Source organism: Xiphias gladius, chromosome 3 (genome assembly GCF_016859285.1).
Source record: "Xiphias gladius isolate SHS-SW01 ecotype Sanya breed wild chromosome 3, ASM1685928v1, whole genome shotgun sequence".
In the NCBI taxonomy this organism is placed as follows: domain Eukaryota; kingdom Metazoa; phylum Chordata; class Actinopteri; order Istiophoriformes; family Xiphiidae; genus Xiphias; species Xiphias gladius.
This window is the reverse complement of record NC_053402.1, coordinates 11,053,379-11,076,179: the sequence shown is the minus strand read 5'-3', so window position 1 is coordinate 11,076,179 and position 22,801 is coordinate 11,053,379. Positions and strand designations below refer to the sequence as shown.

The 22,801-nt window shown below is 40.4% G+C and overlaps 2 protein-coding genes across 5 annotated transcripts; both read left to right on the top strand.

The window, feature by feature from the left end:
* Nucleotides 1-692: 692 nt before the first annotated feature.
* On the top strand, nucleotides 693-12,625 carry si:ch211-11k18.4 (sarcalumenin). Of its 4 annotated transcripts, none has more exons than XM_040123308.1 (12): nucleotides 5,771-5,976; nucleotides 7,563-7,674; nucleotides 8,035-8,128; nucleotides 8,345-8,399; nucleotides 8,777-8,917; nucleotides 9,338-9,498; nucleotides 9,875-9,973; nucleotides 10,132-10,277; nucleotides 10,399-10,570; nucleotides 10,652-10,764; nucleotides 11,547-11,631; nucleotides 11,720-12,625. In XM_040123308.1, exons 2-12 carry the CDS (start codon nucleotides 7,628-7,630, stop codon nucleotides 11,777-11,779), a joined length of 1,173 nt encoding a protein of 390 aa, XP_039979242.1. In that variant the 5' UTR covers nucleotides 5,771-5,976; nucleotides 7,563-7,627; the 3' UTR covers nucleotides 11,780-12,625. The 4 variants fall into 4 exon arrangements, 2 of the variants coding, with proteins under 2 accessions (XP_039979242.1, XP_039979241.1); XM_040123307.1 differs by lacking the exon at nucleotides 5,771-5,976 and adding an exon at nucleotides 6,333-6,656; XR_005707018.1 differs by lacking the exons at nucleotides 8,035-8,128; nucleotides 8,345-8,399; nucleotides 8,777-8,917; ... (5 more) ...; nucleotides 11,547-11,631; nucleotides 11,720-12,625 and adding exons at nucleotides 693-843; nucleotides 1,464-1,751; nucleotides 1,956-2,045; ... (3 more) ...; nucleotides 3,421-3,505; nucleotides 3,741-3,924 and having other exon boundaries at nucleotides 4,278-5,976; nucleotides 7,563-7,676.
* Nucleotides 12,626-14,206: 1,581 nt separating this feature from the next.
* rabep2 (rabaptin, RAB GTPase binding effector protein 2) lies at nucleotides 14,207-22,430 on the top strand. The gene is made up of 12 exons (XM_040124181.1): nucleotides 14,207-14,551; nucleotides 16,764-16,919; nucleotides 17,959-18,041; nucleotides 18,129-18,506; nucleotides 18,808-18,903; nucleotides 19,083-19,181; nucleotides 19,726-19,839; nucleotides 20,337-20,415; nucleotides 20,538-20,549; nucleotides 20,836-20,990; nucleotides 21,297-21,413; nucleotides 21,599-22,430. Exons 1-12 carry the CDS (start codon nucleotides 14,527-14,529, stop codon nucleotides 21,701-21,703), a joined length of 1,419 nt encoding a protein of 472 aa, XP_039980115.1. The 5' UTR covers nucleotides 14,207-14,526; the 3' UTR covers nucleotides 21,704-22,430.
* Nucleotides 22,431-22,801: the final 371 nt, after the last annotated feature.

Below are 22,801 nucleotides of genomic sequence, written 5' to 3'. Positions count from 1 at the left end.
TATATTGTGCATCTTACATTGTAATAATAATAAAAATGGAGCCTTAGAAGTCACAATTAGCATTACAGCTAAATAGATATTGATGGGATGGGTATTTCTTGTCTTTTGATATGTCTAATTTTCACACATTCAGTGGTTTGCATAATATTTTTTGTAAATAAAATTGATGCTTTGTCAACCAACTCTTGATTCCCCATAGAGCATATTTAAAATGGAAACAAACTATCAAATAATATTTCATTAAACGTTACATAATTACTGTCTAGAGATCTCACCAAAAACATACTGCAAGGTTTGCCCCGAGGGGCATTCACTCATCCTCTACATCGTCTATCAAATCCATACACTTTACAGACGCAATAAATGGTCCCCAAACCTGTGTATCATTTTTTATTTTTACATTTACACAGTCACATAAACACGTCCTTAATTTTTCCATATTTTTTGTCCCACGCAATTTTTCTTTACAATGAGTCACTTCTTTGAATTCTCATCTTTTAACCTGATGAACAACTGAAGTGTTAATCATTTACCCTAGTTTCCGATCTATTTTTCATGTATTTATTTATTTGTTAGGGGGACAGATTCACCGATAAATACTTGAATGTGGTCACCATGGAAACGAGTGCGACTGCTGTAACCATACCCCTTTGCCTACGTCAGCGCGCCGGGCGGTGCGCTTCCTGTTTACGGTGCGCTGCATGTTGCGGGCGTTGTACTGTTTGTGATCAGGTTGTCTCAAGGAATGGTTCATTTCCTTCTGCGACGAAGCTGGGTCCGCGGGATTCATCTGGCGTTCACTCTCTTCGGACTCCCGAGCACCGTTTGCACCTCCGGAGTAAGGTATGGACAGTAACGTTGGTTATAAGGACTTATTTAGAAGCTATGAATATTTTACATTAATAGGACAGTTTAAGCTAACACTGAAATCGACATTGTTATGTGCTGCAGCAACTGTCTCTTTCAAAGTCCTTGATCTCTGAAATTATTAGCGGAGCCAGGCGATATGAATGAATAGCAGTAGGCACAACTATTAGCTGTTTCTCAATGTCAATACACAGTATTTTGACATGGCTTTCGTGCAAAATCAAATTTAATATCATATCAGTATGAAATATCAAACAAAATTCAACAAATAATCATTCAAGGTTTGCTAAAGTAAACCATTATTAATTTAGGCAACAGATGTGGCAACAGATGTGGCAACAGATGTGGCAGATGTGGCAATAGCTCTCATCCTGTTGTCACGATGATCCCAATGCTCTAGTGACAAGTGTTAGAGTGCGTTGGCATCCTCCTGAATATATGTGTTGTATTTTTTATAATTTGCTGAAGAGCCAGGAGGGCAAGGAAAGGATGTGGCGTGGTGCCAGGATCCTGCTGCTGCTGCTGTTGCTGCTGCAGGGAAGGCAGAGCGAGGCTAACTTAATGGAAATCCATGTCTCATATTTCTTCCCCTGCAGGTCTGCCATCTCCTGCTCTTCTCCTCATCCTTTCAGAACCGGTCAAACCACCCAACCAATCCCTTCCAGTTGCTGCAACCTCTACATGACCAGTGTCTGCACAATGCCATCCTCAGCAGTGCCCCATGTAAAGTCCAGATGCCCCCAGTATCCAGGGTCCAACATCAAGCGCTTTCCGGTGCCTGATGACAAGGTGGACTGGAGTCAGAACTGGCGGCAGTACGATCCAGCCAGCCACACCAACCCTTCAGTAGCAAAGAAGCCAGTATGGGCTGATCCCGATATTGAGTGAGCAACACATACCTAACTTAAAGTGCATCAAGTGTATTTAGATAAAATTAGGACTGCATGTTGAATTAGTTATAGATTTTCCTTGCTGTTGTGAGAAATTAGCTGTGTAAAATCTCCTGTTATACTCTATATGCTGAGGATTGTCAAAGATCATCTGCACTTTACTCATTCCAGTTTACAGGACTTTTGCTTGTTTTGCAGCTCTTTCTCACCACATTTCAACACCATGGACGGTGCTGTGGACAGGACAAGCTTTGAGGGCAGCTACAAAGTGGAAGAGCAAAAGCCACTGTAAGTTACTGAGCACCAAGAGAAATGGTTTTGCACAAAAACAGGTAGTTCACGTATGCATTTTGTGATTTTTTTTTTTTCATACCTTTATGGGGAGCAAAGCAGACTCTTAAAAGAAAATCGCAGAATCAAGACTCTGTATACTGTATCAGTTTATCTAGATCTGATGGCTGATGTGCTAGCAAACACTTTCTTAATGTTACTTTCACATCCAGCAGTGGCGGCATACAGCTGCTGTCTGGGATGTTGATTGTCAAGTGGGATCTGTAATCTTAGCAACCCTTTCACATTCCAGAAATATTTCATTAAATGTTCATCTCAGTGGCATCACTTAATGAAGCTTAAATACTAATGCATTAACTAAAGAGTTTTGTGTTTGTACGGGTGCTTCTTGCGTTCATTTTGACCTTTACAGTAATTTAGGCAAACAGATTTTCTTAAAACGGCTAAGAAATAAATTCACTTTTCACTCATTCAGAAATCCTCATGGACGCACAGGGTTGAGCGGTAGAGGTCTGCTGGGACGATGGGGACCCAATCACGCAGCGGATCCCATTGTCACCAGGTAACCTTTTCTTCACTTTACACATCGGAATTATCCAGATACTCACTAACCATAGTTAAGTTAATTAGTTAATTTAGTTACATAAAGAAAAGAGGAAAATTCGGCCAATAATGCATTACCACCAGGCAATTTAAGGTTGCTGTAAAACACGATATCGCCAATTCACAACAGATTTCTGTCATGTCAAAAAGATGGAGTTGCTCGATTGCCAAAGAAAAGGGGAATTTTGTGCACTTTGCAGTTTTCTTTTTATAAATGCCTGATGTGTGTCACTGGCTGGCAGATGGAAAGTAGATGCCGAAGGAGCGAAGATACATCACCCAGTCTCCAAACGGCCTATCCTGCAGTTTGTGTCCATCAAGAGGAAAGACTGTGGGGAGTGGGCCATTCCTGGGGTTGGTGGCTTTCAAATTTCATTTCAAATTTTAGTGATGTGATCTGTTTTTTTGCACTCAACCTTCTCTGCAACTTGTCCTCTCTCACTGTGTTGTTCTACCTTGCTATGTACAGTAAGATGTTATGGTGCTGTGACTTGGTCATTGATGTGTGTGCACGTGCTTGCGTTGTAGGGGATGGTAGATCCAGGGGAGCAGGTTTCTCTCACGCTGCAGCGGGAGTTCTCGGAAGAAGCGCTGAACTCGCTGTCAGTGTCGCCATCCGAGAGAGCAAAAATCCATGAGCGCATCACCAGACTGTTCAAATCACCGGGGTTTCAGGTCAGCAGCTGACAAAGCCTCACTTGTTTGCTGTCACATTTTCGTCAACAAGTGCTTCTATTGGGAAAACCAAAATAGTTTTTTTCTCAATCAGGTCTATAAAGGCTATGTGGATGATCCTAGAAACACTGACAATGCTTGGATAGAGACAGTTGCAGTCAACTTCCACGATGACTCAGGTATCAATAATTACAAAGAATATTTTTCTATCTTTTTAATTACCACCATTTACACTTTTGCACTTTACTTTAATACTTTAGAAATTCTGGTATGTCATTCATGCTACAACAGTTCCAGCACTTTGCAAACCATTGTTAAAAAAACGCATCAAAGTTCCTAAGAAATTTTTCTCTTGGGGGCGGGCAACAAACAGCATTTTTGTAGGCAAATGAGATATCTTTGTTGATACTTCAGGCAACAGTGTGAGTGAGCTGCCATTGCAAGCTGGCGATGACGCAGGACAAGTCCAGTGGGTTGATGTTGACTCGTCTTTGGCCCTCTATGCGAATCATTCCCATTTCCTGGAGCTGGTTGCCAGAGAGAGGAAAGCCCACTGGTGACTAAGGATGAAAGACTCTGTTCTGACATAATATTAAGGGTAAACATTTAGAGCATTATTGCTCTCTTTGTGCTTGTGTATTTAAGTTGCATGACACCTAACCTTATGTACCTCACTAATTTAATCCCAGTCTTAAAAAACGAGACTTAGACATGAGACAGTGAACAGCAAGATGCTGCTCAGTGGCACATAAAGCTAACCACATAATTTCTATTGGCACAAATTATGTTAATTTATTCCGTGTTAGCAAGGATCACATTAACCCAGTGAGATCATGTAAGAACAAACACAATGGGCTGCTGAACATAGCACATACTACATCGGTGTAAGTGTGATAACGGGGGCAATCAGAATGGAAAAGTGTGGACTGACTTTGATCTTTATGTGAACAGAATATGAAGATGTGCTGGAGCTCCTTTGTGCCCAGCAGCGCACCGAGGCTGAGCGTAGACAGGCTGAAGGCTGGAGGACAAACATGGTTTCGATGGGTAAGAGACGTCGGAAGCAAAGGCCATCTCACATTCGACAGCCTGCCTTTCCAAACCTACACATCAGTATGTGTCATCTCACTGGTGGGCATGGATTGCAACGAGGCAGGGACTGGGAATTACGCACTAAATGTGTTAGGCTTACTGAAACAAACACATCTGTCATCAAAAGGCAGTCAACAACAAATAACCGAGCTCAAATTAGTTTCAGTGATGAGAGATTGCTGCATAATCTTATGTTTCTTACCTGGCAGTAAAACATGTTTGTCTTGAAGCTGAATTAATAGATTTCATAAGATGTGATATAATTGTTCTGTATGCTGTAAAACTAGTGAGCTAGCTCTGCTGATTGGGTTGTCTGTATACGCTGTCATGTGAAAATGACCCCACAGGTGTGTACTCACAGACTTGCCCTAAATTTTTGTCTTACGCTAAAGTGTTTGATGCTGTGTGTTTTGTTCATTTGATCCACTTTAAATAGCAAATGATCATGAATTCTTGAGGTGATTTGGACATTTTTTCCTCAAAAAATTTCAGTGTGTCTTGAAACAGATCATTATACATCATATACTATATTTATTGTCTTACAGTGTGGGTAACATTAGCTGTCTTGTCTAATGTATCAAGGTAGTATCAGAGGCACACCTTAAGACCTCATACACTATGACGTTCTACAAAACCAATAAAAATGCAATTATTAGTTTATTAGATATTGCTGTTTTTCATTTTTAATACATTTGCAACATTTCTAATATTCTATTTTCACTTTGTCCTTATGCTGTTTCGAGTGTAGATTGATGAGGGGTAAAATGAATTTTAGCATATGGCTGCAACATAAAATGTGAAAAAAAAGTGAGGGGGTCTGAATAGTTTCTGAGTGCAGTTTACATAAATGTCTGATGTGTAGATTTTTAACAAGTTCCGTTGTAAAAAGAAGAAGACGGACAAATATCTTTATTTGGACTAAACAGCATCACAGACATTGAGTTGCGATGTTGTGTGCTGTGTGCAAAGTGACTGCTATGTTCACCCACACGATGCTTCTATTTGTTATTGTATAATGGATGGTCTGATCTGTAATGGTTTTCTAAACTGAGTATATTGTTTTTCTGAGTGGCCTTGAACCAGACAGTCTCTTCACTTAGACAGCAGCAAGCTATACTGCACTCCACTGCTACTGCGGTTATATATTCCATAATGTAAGGACAGCTCAGCCACACAGGCAAAGAGGTGCAGAAGAGTCTTTTAAAGTTGAGGACATTTACGTTATACACTGTAATTTCAGATCTAAAATCATTTTTAGAAAGTTTTAAAATTGGAAAATGTGTTGCTCACCAGACAGGTTCAGAGGTCAAATACGAAAGGAAGATGTCAAGGTATAATGAGTTGTAAATGGTTGTGTTTTCAGACCGGGCTCAGTGGTACAGGCCCAGCCTAACGTTAACATGGATCCGGTTTCCAGGCACAGCCCTTTCTGTGTGTAGTTGTTAATGTCAGGGTGTGTAGCTGCTTACAAATTTACTGCGGACATAACTGCGCATTAGCTGACAGACTGGATGAAAGTGAAAAAAAAAAAAAAGATTGCTACCTCTCCACATCATTTGTAAGTTTGTAACGTCTCCTTTAGAAATCCAGTGTCACTTTTGAGCGGGCTGTGAACGTGTACGCTACATCAAGTGTCAACGTGTTTGTCTTTTTCTCCAAACTGAAGAACTTTTTGCATCCCATAATCCCATTTCTCATTCTTTCATTTAGTTGATTACTCAGCCATTTTTGGTCCACTTGCTGTTGCTTATTTTCGGTCTTTATAAGCTGTGCACTTATAAACAAGTTTTAAAAGTATGTTATTACGTGATTTTCTTTTTCCCCTCTCTAATGGCTGTGTGCATGTGTAAGGCTAAAAAAAAAAAAAATGCCCGTGTTGGTCATATAAACGGTCATGAGGTTTCACATTGCATTAACTCCACAAATGAACTACATTACCCAAAAGCCTGTGCGACAACCCCGCTGAAGCTGGCGACGTGGCCGAGGTACGTCTCAACCCCGTGTTTGGATTTCAACGGACCGGGGCGATTCAAACGAGGCAAACCGGCTTTGTTCAGAGAGTCGTGGACTTTTGCTAGATTCTTGAACAGGTCTCTCTGAAACTCCACCACTGTCTAACAATGTCTGGGAAAATCAAGAGCCGAAGTGCCGCGAACGCAGACTCGATATCTTGCGGTGTGTCTGGCGACGAACGAATTTTGCGGGATTGTCATCAACTGTACACGGATCCCGACAGTGGTGAGTTGGCTGCCATATAACTTGCTGGACGCAGTTCTCTCCCTGGAAATCGCTACAGCACTGACCTATCTGATAATAAAGTCGAGCTAGCAAAGCCGCTTGCTGACCGGGGGTTAGCTAGCTTAAGTCAGCGAGTAACGTGAGGTTATCCCTGATGTTGCAGGGGGGCTAACCATTAGCCAGCTAATAATGAGTTTGTGATTTGGCTGACGCTGGGCTAGACAGCGTTAACGCGTGTCAGTTTAGCCATACACGGATGTAGCAGGCAGACTTTGTTAAGTTATTAGTTAACCATGAGTCGGATACACAGTGGGGTACAGCAGCATCTTGCTGGCCCCTCCTCCAGCCCCCGCTTTACTCAAGTAGTAGTCTTGCTGGTGACTGACTGACCTGAGTCCCGCAGGTCCAACCACAGCACGACCCGACAGATACGTTCGTTTAACAAAGCTGGTGCACCAGTTGCAGAATAGTTAATCAGAGATTACTTACATGTTTAGAGCTCGAATGATTAGTCGATTAATTGATCAGTCTCTGGGAAAAAAGTATTTGGCAACTGATTTGATAATCAAATCAATTTAATTGTTTCAGTGATTTTTTTTTTTTTTTTTTTTTCCAAGCAAAAATGGCAAACATTTGCTTGTTCAAGCATCTCAAATTTGAGGATTCACATTTTTTTTTTTTTTTGGTCATATGTAATGGTAAATAAAATGTGTTTGGGTTTTGGACTGTTGTTCGGACAAATTAAGCAATTTGAAAAAGTCATTTTGGGCAATGAAAAGTTGTGATGGCAGTTTTTCACTTCTTTTTGACACTTAATAGACTAAACGAGTAATGGATTAATTAAACTAATCGTCAGTGAAAGTAGTTGATAGTTGCAGCTCTAATCATGTTCTCTCTCTTGTTCAGGGTTGATCGCAGTGGCCGGGTCTGTTGGTGTGAAGTTGCTGCCGCCCAGGAAAAAGATCACTGTGATGCTGATGGGCAACCACTCGGCTGGGAAAAGTTCCTTCATCAATTGGTAAATATATTTTACAAACTTATGTCTCGGGGGACTTTACAGAGAGAGAGTCTTTCCACCCAAGATCAAACCACTCAACAATTACCAAACTATAGGATGCCATATACACTACAGAGTAGAAAGACAGAGTAGACTACACCTAGTCTAAGCCTGTCCATCTTCATATGTGTCTGTAGCATGCTGTTAAATGCCTCCTTGGTACAGTTTTCTGTATAATTGAATACTTGCGTCAGTCAACACAGAGTAACCGCCACTCTGTTGAGTGGACAAAACTGACTCAGACACGTTTTCCTCCATCTGTGCGTCACCAAATTGCTTAATACGAGCTCCCTTTTGTTGTGCTTTCTTTTTTATTGTCAGGTATGTGGAGGAGCACATCCAGCGCACTGGAGTAGCTATTGAGACCCAAGGCTTCAGCTTTGTTACAAGTGGACGCAAGAGAGAATCTCTCACAGTGAGTGCAACAGTAACTTATCTTTGTGAAATAAGTGCAGATTTGGTCCAGTAAGAAATTTAAAAAACAAAAAAAAAAAGATAATTTCCAAATGCCCTTTTCATTATAGGTTGTACTGTCAACTGCTCACTTTCCCCTTTAAGCATCTCCTTATGATAGTGATTTATACTATAAGAAATAAGGCGCTGACTGATCTTGCTCCTTTTCTTTCTTAAGGGAAATGCCACCCTTCATCTTTATCCACAATTCAAGCCTCTGCAAGAGATCAAAGGTGAGATTTTCAGCTGCTGCCAAGCTAACCAGTTTCTAAATTGCCCAGAGATTTTCTATATATGTTTTTGTTTCTCCATTGTACATTTAATAGAACATAATCTGCATTTAGCTTTTGGGGGATGTAGTATCAAAAAGCAACACAAATGGACAGACACAATGGATCAGTGTGACAGCACCCTCAAGTTATGAAAACACAATTAAAACCATGACCCCTATGCCGAGGCAAACAATATAATTAACAAATAGTCTGATAAAGGGGGATGGGTCACTCAAAGAAGCATTCATGTTTATTGTGCTGCACTTTTCTGAAAGCAGAACAGAGGAACTGCTCATGCGCTACTTACCGCAATTTTCCGATCTTATTTTGATTTTTAGGTGTTTCAGAGTACCTGAGCACAGAGATCTGCACGTCGAGACAGAAACGGTTCAGCTTGGTGACATTTGTGGATTCGCCAGGATTGGTGGATGGTGATATGAAGTACCCCTTTGATGTTGACGAGGCTATCATGTGGCTGGGTGGGTTGCCAATAACTGACCTTGGCTGCTGTTGTATCATCAAATTGTATTATCAAGGGTCCCCTAAGGCTTTGTGACACTGAGTTATTTTAAATGCTGTTCTTTTAATAGAACAAAATGAGAGAGACGTTATTTGTTATCTGTGACATTAATGTGAAACACTGGCTTCAAGAGGTACCAGGCCCATGTTGGATCCAAAATTTAAAAGCTGACTCTGATTGCCTCAAAACAAAATGTAGACAGCTGAATTTTTTCATCTTTCAGTGGAAACATATTCTCAAAGTGTAATGAAAATGTGACACGATACTAAATTTTTTGTCTAAATAAGACACAAGAAAAATTAAATAAGAATTAATAATGACATTTTGTAATAGTCAACCTGTTGTGGAAAATAATGGTCATTCCCCCTGTCTCTCTTAGGTGATCTCTGTGACCTGATTCTGGTCTTCTTTGACCCCATGGGTCAGGCTCTGTGCAAGCGCACCCTCAACATTGTGGAGAGTCTGAATGAGAAACACGGGGACCGGCTGCGTTTTTACCTGAGCAAGGCTGACGAGGCTGGGGGAGAGTCAGACAGACAGGTATGCACCGCAACAGCTCCGATTTGTAAAAACGTGTCATGAGGAGATCACTCCGTATCATCAAGTTAAAAAAACAAAAGTCTGTGTGCCTGTAAGGGGAAAAAAAAAACACAGTGCTTATATTGTCTGACCCCCACCCCCACCAGGAGGAATGATGACCTAAACTGATCGTGTCCTCTTCTTGTTAAAGTGTGTGGGTAGCTGAAAGTGTCTTTCAAGTATGTAGGAGTATGGAGAACACAAGCAAATGGACACTCACTTCCATAGAATATAGTTCAGTACAGAATTACCAGACAAATGCTCAATAATACTCAGGAGCAGAAAATGACATCCACACACTCTCTCCTCCTGACTTGTTTATTTTTTGTTTTCTCAGAGAGTAATGATGCAGATTGTCCAGGAGCTCTGCAAGCGACCAGGACTCAACAAATGTGGTTTTGACATGCCCACCATCTATATTCCCAATCCAAACAAGGTAAGAGCTGCACTTTGACTGAGATTTAGCTGACTGTGAGCTTTTTAAGCTCAAACACCAGCTCCCTTTACCTACTCTTTGCATGCAGTGTCTTTCCATTTAGTTTGATTAACTCACTGAGAGACATTGAATTTTTCTTCCTGCGTTCCTCATTTCAGCCAAGTCGCTGTGTCAACCAGGTCGAAGAGGTGTGTCGCACCATCGAGAAAACTATTAACCAAACAGTCCAGAATACCCTCAACTCCCTGGAGAGGGACTGTGAGCTCATTAGTGAGGCCATCACTGATACGCTCAGCAACGACAGGTAACACAAAGAGATTGTGCAGATATTTACTTTATCACACTCACAGATTATTGTGACACACACACAGTGGCATCAGTTAGTGATGCCTTCAGAGAATAACCTTGACCCTCTGCTCTCACAGGCAAACCAGTAGAAATAACCGGCAGGCGCGCTGTAAGAGCTGCTTCCTGACTCTGCTAGGCTTCAGTGTCCCGATGGCTCTGATGGCTTTACTGCTGCTAGGCACTCTGTCCAAGGACCTGCTGGAGACGGCCCTGGGCCGCCAGGGCATAGAGGTGCTTTCGCTCTACCTGGTGAGTGTCCAAGCAAGTACAAATTCACAAAGAATCTTAAAAGCGGCCAAGTCTAATTCTAGCTGTTCTTATATTCCACAGACTCCCGTAGTGAGAATATTTGACTCCCTCTCTGTGGAGCAGAAGCTTTACAGCTGTGGCGGACTGGTCCTTCTCTCCTTCCTCCTGCTAATCATTGCACGCTTCTCCTTCAGGTAGGAGAGTCAGATCGCAGCAGCTTCACAGCTTTTGGTCTGAAATAATGCAGAATCCATTGCTGTTAACAATATATCAGCCAATAGTATATCTTTTTAAAACACATAACATAAACAATCAATCTTGACATGGATCTCTTAGATTGTTTTTATTTATTTATTTATTTATTTCTTCCAAAGAATTGTGACAAAGGTATGTACTAAGCAGGACATTTTACAGTATAGAAATTAACTTTTCAGGGCTCTTTGGTCGACAGACTGTAACAGTGAAACTTTCTAAATGACCTCAATCTCAGTCTGGCATTTCTGTACTATGTTTTCTATTGGCCAGCATATACTGCACACTGATACCAATATATCTGCAACAAGCTAATGTAGGCCAACATATCAGTCTAGCTCTACTTTTATACAAACCTCCGTGTATGGTACCATGCATCTCATGCTTCTTACTGTAAATATTATTTTTATTGCTTTTTTAAACTGTACTTTCCTGCAACGGTGACATTTTAATTTCCCTCTTTGGGATTGAGAAGATTATCTCAATTTAGTTTTAAAAAAGAAGCAGAAACAGTCTTTCTATTCCAAGAGCTTTAGTATTTTTAGAAACTGGTACTGGTTTCCTGTTAGGCATGTGATTATGGCTCCCCTTGGATTTGCAGCAATGTTCTTACAGCTAAAAAAACAAAGCATTAAGTTTTCGAACCCCAGCATGTACTGTATGTTAATAACAAATATGATCCAAATTCTTGGACTTTGAGGTGTTTACCTTGAATTCTTTGCAGGACCCGACCAACTCTGTCAGGCAAACAGAAAAGGCAGCTGCAGGAGAAACTGGAGTACGTTCAGGAGGTGGTCAAGACCAAAAAGGTATTGTGAATGTGACTGACCCTGAAATGTTGCTGACAATAAATGGGCTGTATTGAGGTATGTTCAACCGTCTATTCCTTCCCTCTAGAAAAAACTGTATGAAGAATACCTTCGCCAGAGTGTCAGCGATCAGGACATGGATTTGTAAAGAAAGACGAGGTGTACACAAAAGACTCAGCAGCCCCACAGTGACGTATGACCAAACGCAATTAAAGCCTTTTCAAGGTCTCACACCAGCTATTGTGTCACTGACCACTCGATGCTGTATCTGTTTTTAAGTGTGCAGATGACAATTCAAGTTATAAGCGCTTGGTACACCCGTAGAAAAACATCTGAGTTCTGGTGCTTTGAATACTGTAAATCCTGTATAACTATTAGATGATGTTACCTCTGTAGAAACTGTTAAACCAAACTACCTGCAGATAAGTAGGATTTGGTATCATGGCAGATAAGCTTTTGTTACCGATTACTTATTTGTTGTGAGAATTTATAAATATGTCTTCTGTGTCTGTGCTCCACTCAAAGGAATTTAGGCTTGTACCACTTTAAGATAATTTAAAAAATTGCAAACTATTTATTATGTTACTTTATCAGAGGCGACATTATCCTGCAGAATTCAAGGGCCAGTGCTTTGTCAAAGCAGTGTGCAGCCAGAGAAACTGTATTTTGGTTAAACGGCATATAGCACTGGTTTATGCAAGTCACATTGTATGTGTTTTTGAAGACTGACCAGCATTTTATAAAGTACTTTTTCTGCTTCGTATCATGAAGTTACGGTTATGGTATTAATACACAAATTTACGTCATGAATGTGTGTGTTATACTGTGTCAAATATTCAATTATCCACACAACTCCTGTTATTGAAGTAAATGAAGCATGGGAACCAGCAATCAAACATTTTACCAGTGACCAATTCACCTTTTTGTATTTTCCTGCTCTACATTATGACTGTTTTTAAATAACACTTGATTAATAAATTTAAAAAAAGTTCAACATAGGAAGTTATGAGGCTTTTTTCTTGAGGTTTTCATCTTAAAGGAGTGAAAAAAGGTTGGAAGGGGCATTGCATTTCAGGAATTACCTTGATTTAAACATTTCATATTTTGAAAGCCCAAATGATTCTTTTTTTAAATATTGCTTTTATTTTGCAATATCAGCATTTGAAGAAGGATAGAGTGAATTAGAACTCTTCAAAAAAGTTTGATTTTTGCGAACAAAATATCACTAAGTCTCTATGCGTGACACAAAAAGGATAATCTGCAGTTACTGTATAGCCATGTTTACCCATATTCTCAGTTTGTACTCTGTGTCCCACAGCTTTGTTCTTGCCACACCCTATTTGACTGCAAATGGATGAAGCCATGGTAGGATGCATTCCTCTTTAGATCGCAGATTTCTGTTCAAAGAAATGAAAATTGAAGTGAGGCATACGTGAAGGATAAGGACTGGACAGTCAAGTCAAATGAATTCTATGAATAGATTCGCTTTTTGTGAGAGAATGTATTTGTAAGGACTCGGATCTAATTACAGATTAATTCTGTTCTATCACCATTTCAAGTGGCCACCAGTTTGGTCAGAACACAGTAATTTCAGGTTCTGCGCATTTTTTTTTTTTTAATTTTATTTAAAACCAAACAAAGGAAACTATAAACCCTGTAAAGTCATTCCTTTGTAGGAAGCAGTTTCAAAAAGACTGAACTGTAAAGCTGCTACTAATAAAAAAGTTTACTAGTTTCGAAGTTAATATTAAAGTTGGTTTTTAGCATCTGTGTAAATTATTTCACGTATCCAAGTAAAACATTAAGATTATTGCTGAAGATCTTTGTTCTTTTGCTCACAAGATTAAAAAAAATTAGGAAACAAAAATATGAGCTTTTAGTTTTAAGTTGTTGAACACAGCATATCAGTGAGGGACATCAGAGGACCCAAAACTTCCATGCAAACAGGTTTCCAAATTTGCAAAAAAGGCAATGAGGCAAATTTGAAGTATTTTCAGGATTTTTTTTTTTTTTTTTTTTTTTTAAGGAACAAACATGTGCTCTTTATCTTATGAAGGAGGTTCAGGTTTAAATTAAAATTAACACATCAATCTTCCCCAATTATACCAGTAGTCCTCCACCAGAGGGTATCCATATTTAGAGGGGAAAAGATTTAACACCACTATATTATTCTCATTCTAATATACTAAGGCTAGTTGAAAACATTGAATTTTATTTGTCATATTATCACATATCACAATCATTACATATTGTGTTTTACCTGCCACTACTATTTTTCTGAGAGTTTAAGGATCTGTTTCAGAAATATTTCATCTCAGGGCCCTCCAAACAGACAGGTTGACAGAATTCTGTCTGGGTTAGGTTGCTGGCCATGACAGGGATGTAGGGGGAGAAAATCTTATTTTATTACAATCTGTCATCCCAAAGCCCCATCCGGAACAAAAATGTTCAAGACATCAAATATGTCACAGTATCGAGTGTGGTTCAAACTATGGTTCAGTGACCTCCAGGGGTCACCAACCATTGGACATGACTGGATACTTAGGGCGTGGGGTGGAGGATATGGGTGTAGCAGCTATAAAAAGCAAGCCTGTAACCAGTTATCTTGGTATTTATTTACCCTAAGAACCAGTCAAATTAGACTCAGATTGAAACTCAAGGAAAAGTGGGAGAGGCATTTGAGAACAGGAAGGAGGTTGACGTGATTTCCGCAGGCTTAGACCGGGGAAAGTTGTTTCCTGAAGTTGACACTGCGCCGATCATTTTCGCCCCAAGGTCCTGGTGCTTGTACGACAATTAGAAAAAATGACCTCGAAAGGTCCCTCGGACTCTTGGTAGTGGATTTTGTCCTCGTCAGCCGGCGAGCTGTTTCTGGCGGAGCTGTCCGACGAGAGGATGAGCTCCAAGGCTGAAGACCCAGGTAATAAAAACGGCGGCGTCCAACTTTAACCTGCCTCTCGTCTGACAGGGTCGGCTGTGAGCTGATACCGACCCCGCGGCAAGCGGTGACCTTAGTCAACGTTACAGCGAACCTGTTGCTCGTCTCCGGTGGAGACCTGTTGATGTTGGACCGACGAAACGGCCTGTTGGGCGCTGCTAGCCGCTAGCTAACGCTTAAACTTGTGTCCAAACTGTGGTCCGGGGACCCGTGTAAACCTCTATAAAGTGAGCTTTAATGCGAGCCTTTTTTTTTTAAACTCTGGATACAAGAGTCATTGCGAGGGGGGGCCAGTGTCACTTTTTTTTTTTAATGCAAATATCCTAGCTTTATAGTTAACTGTTGATGCTCTTTCACTGTAGCAAGTCCCATTGTAAAAAAATATATCTTTAAATAGCGTTGGAGGAAGTATTCAGAGCAATACTGTAATAAAACAATACTTCATTACATGTAATAGTCGTGCATTGAAAATGTCACTTAAGTAAAAGTATGTATTATTAGCTTAATGTACTCAAAGTATCAGAAAAGTAAAAGTACTCCTAATGCAGAAAAACGCCCCTTGTGAGCGTAATGCTAATACTGGATTATTATCAGTGAGGCATAAATATGTAAGCAGCATTGTACTGTTGTAGTTGGTCGAGGTTGAGCTAGTTTGAACTATTTTATAAGCAGTTTATTTAAAGTTTATCGGTTTAATCTATAACAGTGGGTCATATTTTATAGTCTTGTGTGTTTTGCACGTCAGATAAATAGCTGACAAATAAATGTAGTGCAGTAAAATGTGCATTTCCTTTTGCATTTCTAGAGGAGAACAAGCACAATGCGGCACGAAATATAAACATTCAAGTTAAGTACATGTACCGCAAATGTGTACTAAAATACAGTACTTGAGTAAGTGCACTTAAATTCATTTCACCAGTGTCTTTAAATATGCTCTGTGAAACAAAATCCTGTTGCAGGTAGGGTCAGTGGCAGTTTACCAAATTGAGGTCCCTTGGCATGAAAATGTTTACGGACCTGCAAGGTGAAGTTGGAGCAGCTCGTGTTTTCTGTTACGTTGGCAAACAGAGGAAGAAGACAAGGACAGAGAAGGCTTCTCAGCTGAGCTTTTCGGCAGCAACAGCGAAAGAAAGATAAGGATGTGCGTGTTTGCTCTCCGGAGACTCAAAGTGTTCTTAATTTCCACAAATTTCCTCAAATAACTGCGCCCCCTCCTGTAAGTGTTACATAAAAAAAATACAGATAATTAATTGGCACCAATGTGGGTAATCAAGATCATTCAATCATATCTAACTATCAGGATACAGCGTCTCAAACTTAAGGATTTGGTGCCTTTCTGTTGTTTTATATCTTTATGAATCGAATACCTTTGGGTTTAGGACTGGTAGTTGGACAAAACAAGCAAATTAGAGATGTCACTCTGGCCTCAGGGAAACTGTGACAGCCTTTATTCACTCTTTTTTTGTCACTCTTTTTTCTTTTCCAAATTGAAGGATTAATCAGCTCATTGAAAGAAAACAACCAATAGTCAATAATAAAGTAATAATAAATAGTAAATGTAAAGTTATAATCAATAATGAAAGTAATCATTAGTTGCAGGCCTAGTGTGGATCAGGAATAAGTTTGATAAATGCAGTGTATTCTGTGTGGAAGAATGGTTTCCAAAGTGGGTCAGTGGTCCATCACTGGGTTCTCCAAATCATTCATTCGCATCAAATGTTGATAGGGGCGGTCTCCTTATCAATCTTCCACGACACTACACAATGTAAACCACTGGTTATGTGCCCTGACATACTCTCACATACAGTAAGAATGTTGTCTGGTACATAGCGTAAACCTTGCAGATGTAAATGTTTTTGAAAATACAGATTATCACATGATTGGCTGACTTCTGTGCAGTTTTTAAAGGATTTTTACGGCACAGTCAGTTTCAACGCATGAAAAAACAAGGATTACACAAACATGCTTTGTAGTTTTACAAAACTAAAATAATGCAAGGAATTTGAGGTTGCATCCTGCAAAGATCAGTGAGATCAGATTAGCAAACATTTCCAGGTTTTTTCTAATTGCTAGAAGCATAGATTCCTTTTAATCATGTCACCTGACTGTTAGTGTGACTCCATCGCTACTGAACCTACCGACCTCAGAACAACATAGTGAAGGGACTCCGCAGCAATCTGTTTGTCATTTTCAGAGACGAGCCTACAGGCCCAGCTAGCAGAGTGCCGAGCTCAGGTCGAACACTGGCAGGGTGTGGCGACGATCTGTGAGCTGAGCAAACAGGAGGAACTGGCAGAGCTGCAAAAACAATGTGATCAAGAGATCCAGTCTCTGCAGGAGGCTCTCAGAGGTCAGTGTGTGTGTGTGTGTGTGTGTGTGTGTTTGAGACAGTCCTTGTGTGCACATGGTCTGATAAGTTCACATCATAAGACATTATTGCTGTAAGGAGAAAGAAAGGAGAGCCTAAATAATCTGAAGCTGGACTCCATGTGTGTCATAGCCAACATTTTGCACGATAGATTCTGACACTCTGTATTATTCTGCAAACATCCTCAATGAAAAGCAAATACTGTAGCTGCAAATTAGAGAGTCAGAGAGTAAAATCTCATTGTTGGACACACAAGAGAAACTGCATTAACAGAGTAACAGCATATCATAAATAAAATCATACGATTTCATACAAGAAAATATACTTGTGCATATATCACATAAAAACAAAGATAAGGGACAGTTTTAAAGAAGTTTTAAGTCTGCTATGATAAGAGGTTTGGCAGGATTTTTCAGAAACAAATACAGCTAAAAGCTGACAGTTTTTCTTTTCATTCAACAACTAAGACACCTTTTCAGAGAACCTGAGAGACCTTGGCTTTTATCTTTCAATCCAGTCAGATATGTAAAGAGAAGCCGGGCCTATAAAAGCTCTAAAATAAAAGTAGCTGTCTGTACTGTGATGGGAGACCTCTGAGTTGGTGTTGTTTTAATTATATAAACCTGTTATAGTGATGTAAAATTTTGTAATAGGAACTCAACAGCTGTACTGTGCTGGTTTTCATTTTAGTTTCCTGTTTGTGTAGTTTTCAAAATAATATTATTTCCCTGTACAATCAGTAGTATTAGTTAGACATTTGAGACAAAGCTCAGATTGAGCAGACTAAAATTTGGGATGTGGCCTAGATGTTACCTCAAAGAATTTAAAAGGTAAGAAAAAGGCAGAGAAACATTCATATACAGAATTTTGTTATGCTCCTTGTTAAAACAATGAAAGTTTGTCATAGTTTTGTTACTTCAAAAAAGTATTACTAATAAAACAGAATGTGATGTCAACCGAATCGTGTGACTGGAGGATTAAATGGTTTCATCATCATTTTATTATCCTGTTGCATTTGCAGAGACAGCAGCACAGTATGAGGCCAGGATAGCTGTTCTTCAGTCCCAGCCTGTGGAGTGGAGGAGAGCCAGTGGACAGAACATGGTCAGTGTTGAACTTTGTGTCACTTTCTTAAATTGTGTCCAGGCGTTCTGGACTCAATCCCACCATTTGTTTTTCTCTACCTGTTAGATCAGTGGAAGGAAAGCCCGGATGGATGCTGAAGTCTCCAGTAATGAATCCTCGACATCGATCAATGACAGCCTGACAGAGGCCGAGGCCACGGCGTCAACAGACAGGACGCACAGCCAACCAGCAGAGCTTGAGGCACTGGCAGAGGGAGAAGGGGCGCCGCTTACGACAGAAGGGTATTTCTCACTGCGGCACTGCGACTCGGCCTCCTTGTCCTCCTTCTCCCTAGACACACCCTCCCTGCCCAGAAAACTCCACGCACAGGAGGACACAGAGTCGCTGGTTTCCACAGGAACTTTGGTGCCTGAAGCCATTTACCTGCCGCCGGCTGGACACCGGCTGGTCAGACATAGCGACTGGGATGCGCTCAATGCTCAGGTATTGTCCTCTTTATAAAACCTTCACAAAGACACAAAATCCACTTGCAGTAATGTAGTTTCAAGCTGTTTAAGTTTGTCTTTGAAGGAAAAGACATTCATTACGTCTTTATGACAACTTATGTGTGCTTCACAACATTTTCAACATCCAAAATTTCATAACTTTATGTGGTTTTGGTTTTTTTATTGTTATTCGTGACATTATATAGCAATAAAACATCCTTACTCCCCAATCTTTGCAATTTTAATTTGTTGAGGCAAACAGTCAGTCAGGTGTAATGAGGGTGTGGTGTGTTGGGCAGGTGTCAGAGCTGCGAGGGGAGGTGAGTCGGCTGCAGGCTGAGAAGGAGGAGCTGGAGAGAGAGCTGGACACACAGACCAACCACACACATAAACAGGTGGGCAACACTGCTCTGAGTGTGGGCATACACCTGTGAGTGTGTAGAGAGTGTGAGCCAGTCACACACACACACACACACGAGTGTCCCCATACTGTTGTTGTCCAGATCACAACACAGAGTGGAAATGACATGCACTAGACTTGTACACATGTTAATGTGTTTGTGTGTTTGTTCAGGTAACAATGCTCCAGTCTCAGGTCCTGACTTCAGAGGCCCTCCTCCAGGATTTGCAGAAATCTTTTAGCCAATCCCAGAATGCAGTCCAGAGCCGGCTGGTGAGTGACATCATGCTGATCCTGTGCGACTGCGTCAGGGATGGTAGTTTCCTTAAAAGAGAATAATTAGACTTTTTGGGATGTACAAACTAATTAAGACATTACAGGTTAAACAAATGAGAATAAATTAGAACAAATTAGAATTGCTGGCAGGCAGATTTTGTTACCTTTGGACAGAGCTAGACTAGCTGTTTTTCCGGTCTTTATGCTAAGCTGAACTGGCTCCAGCTTCATATTTATCGTACAGACATGAGTGGTTTCCTAAAATGTCGAACAATCCCTTTAAATTGTCTTATGATTAGTTTTATTTTAACCATCTTGATTTAAAATGTAAAGATGCCAAGAACAGAAATTAAGTGGCAGCATTGAAATTTTCTTCTTGTCGCAAAAGTGTAACTCAAGTGCGCAGTGACTCACTCATCTATCCTTAAGCCAACAGTAGTCAGTTGATTCCTGGGGCAAGTGTGTTTTGCGTGCCAGCATACAATTTATTAACACCTTACTGAGTAGGAGTAGGTGTTTGAATTTGCATTTTTGTGTCCAGGCAGAGCTTTCACTTTCGCAGAGGAAGATGTGCAGTGAGCTGTCCAGACTGAAAGGAGAGGAGGTTGAGGACGAGGTACCAGACTCAAGCTCGTCATTCCCGGCAACACTGCAGGTACACTCCATTTTCTAAAGACCCATATAAACACGGACTTTAGCCGGTTAGTGAAATATTTCACATTATCGAGTCACATCAAGTATATTAACAACAGTAGTTTCACATAGCATTGTAAAAGGAACAGAAACCTGTGGGAAGCTTGTTTATATTTCTATAGAGGTGATTTCCTCCTTTGTTTAGTGCTGCTTCTCTTCATTTCTGATACGATTTTGTTTTTTGTCAAGTCTCATATTTGGATGAACAATTAATTTTATAACCAAGTTGTCACTGACCTGGCTTTGGAAGTATTTTGTTGGTAGTTTAAATCTTTTATGCGGTTTCTGTAATTTGAGAAGTCTTGCAGTACAGGTACTCAGATATTGTTTGTGCTTGACAACCTATATGAATGGTGATGGTGCAGGCTCATGGCTGCACGGGTTTATAGCGGGCGGTTACTGTATGGATCTCCTGCTCATGGTGTCAATGTGTGTTCACTGTTGAAGTCTGATCTGCAGGGGGCACACTGTGAGGAGCGCCTTCGCATTGAGATAGTCAACCTAAGGGAGCAGCTGGACACTCGGACAGAGGAGAACGGTCTGTGGGTTACATAATTGTGTAGGCACTTTTTCTACTCTGACTGTCTTGACCATAACACTTTTTGTTATTCTCCCTTTTTTTGCTTCCTGCCTGCTCCCATTTTCATCTTCTGCCATCAGATGTTTTAGAAGGTGAGTGAACAACTCGTGCGTTATTATTAGTCTGGTAAGCCATTTAGTGGGTCTTGTCATTGGTTTATTTTATTGAGATTTATTTCACTTTTAATCTTTGTATTCCTTTTGGTGAGAACAATGTTATCTTTTCCTACGAAGAAATAAAGACCCCAACATGTACCTGGCGTTTCCTTTGTAATAAGCATGTCATTGTTTGTCCAAGTTAAAAAAACATCCTTGAAGGTGCGGTGATTGATTTCTTAGAATGAACTTAAAACAGTCTTGTGTGTGGTGGTGTGCGCAGTGCAGCTGTCCAGTCTGAAGACAGAGACGGAGAGGATCCAGGCTCAGAAGGACCAGTTGCAGGCTGAACTGCTGGCCTGCCGCACCGAACTGGAAGCCCTGCGGGTGGCACTCTCTCATGTACAGAGCACCAACAAGGCTCTCAGCAATGATAAAGTAAATCCAACCTTCTTTTAGAACTAAACTTTGTGTTACTGTTGATGCTTGCATAGTCGAGCTGCGGTCCATGTGGCTCAGTGAAGTCTATAGTGATGCTGCTTATACTGGCGATGAATCCATTGTGTGGGTGTCTGGTTTCACCATGAGATGAGCTGTCTAAATACAGTTAACTTTAGATTGTGAATTAGTATAAATAGCACCTACTAGAGTTTTTTTTTTTTTTTTTTAATACTAACAATCTGTCATCAAACACATCTGTCAACAAACACACTGGACTTTAATATGCTTTGTTCTCTCTGTCAGGCGGCCCTGCACCAACAGTGTCTGGAGCTGCGAAGTCAAGTGATCAGCCTGCGATCCCAGGTCGACACCAGCCAGACTGTACAGAGGGACTTTGTCCAGCTCTCCCAGTCGCTGCAGGTAGGAACCAATGGACGACGGTAGAAGTAAGCTTGAATGGAGGGAATGGTTAAAAAGCCGGAGCTGAAAAAGGGGAAAACTGTTAACACTTGCAGAAACTGATAAAACCAGTAGAGGTCCCGAGATTCTTACACTATACGGCAATTCCAAGCTGTTAATTTACTTACCCCTTTCTCCCCCTTCAGGTGAAGCTGGAGTTAGTTCGGCAGGCTGAGAGTCTGGACCAGGTCAGGGAAATCCTGGAGGAGGGAGTCATTGAAGCTGCTTCCTCGCCTGCGGACGCCTCGTGAGTTTTAGAAACACTTTGGAACCAAAGAGCACGGACCAAGATGAACCATCCCTAGAGTGACCAATAAGGGCCAACTAATCCTGGCCTGATTAAATACAGACGCTGTGGTAAAGTGACCACAGATCATCATAGCTGGTGCTGCGAGCAAAGTGTTGTGACACTGGAGATACTCCTTAACAGAGACATGCAGTTTTTGTTTGTTTCAGAGACGATGGTTTGGTGTCAGTGACTCAAACTGTTGCTCAGTGACCAAAGTAATCTTTGATGAACCATTAAGTCTTTGGAGACACTGTTTAATTGTCTCACATTCCCCTTTTCTTACATCCAATAACATGTTAATGTCTGTACTAAAACATTTGTAAATATAATCTGTTTATAAAACTGACATGACTCCAGCAAAACACTCAACAATTCAACACTTGATTTTGCACTGCATCTGTAACTAATATGCAAACTACACAATCATTTTCCCATGCAATTTTTTTTTCTTTGTGAAGAAATATGAGGACCTCTACAAGCAATGGATCGCAGTGGAATAATGAATGCACAAATAGAGACTCTCCTAAATTAACTGCAATTCAAATGGGATTTTGGTTACATGTATCAGTTTGTTGTCTTTTTCTTTAAGCAGTTAACTATTCCTGTTCTTAGTAAAACCATAATAACATTCAGACTTCAAGCAAATTTATGACTTTGGATTAAGAAAGAAGTAAAAATCAATTCAGAAATGTGAATGTGTAACATCCTTTTTTTTGTGTTAATGCACACGGAAAACTAATGATTTTGCATTCTTTTTATAAAAGCTTTGATTTGTAACCGAATACTATGATAAAGTTTCTCAACCCTGGACTCTGAACTGTATGCAGGGTCACTTGATATATGCATATTAGTTTGTTACACAGCCTATTTGACTGAACTAGGATTATACAGTGGAATGAGATAATTTCCATTTAGAAAAACATGCAACCTCAACAAATTCATATACGGAGTCACAGTTTGTAAAAACGTGAATTACGTAGTAAAGATCCAAAGAGATAATTTCAAATGCAGATAATAGAATGTAGTATAATTTAGTACAAAATTATACATAACTTGTTAT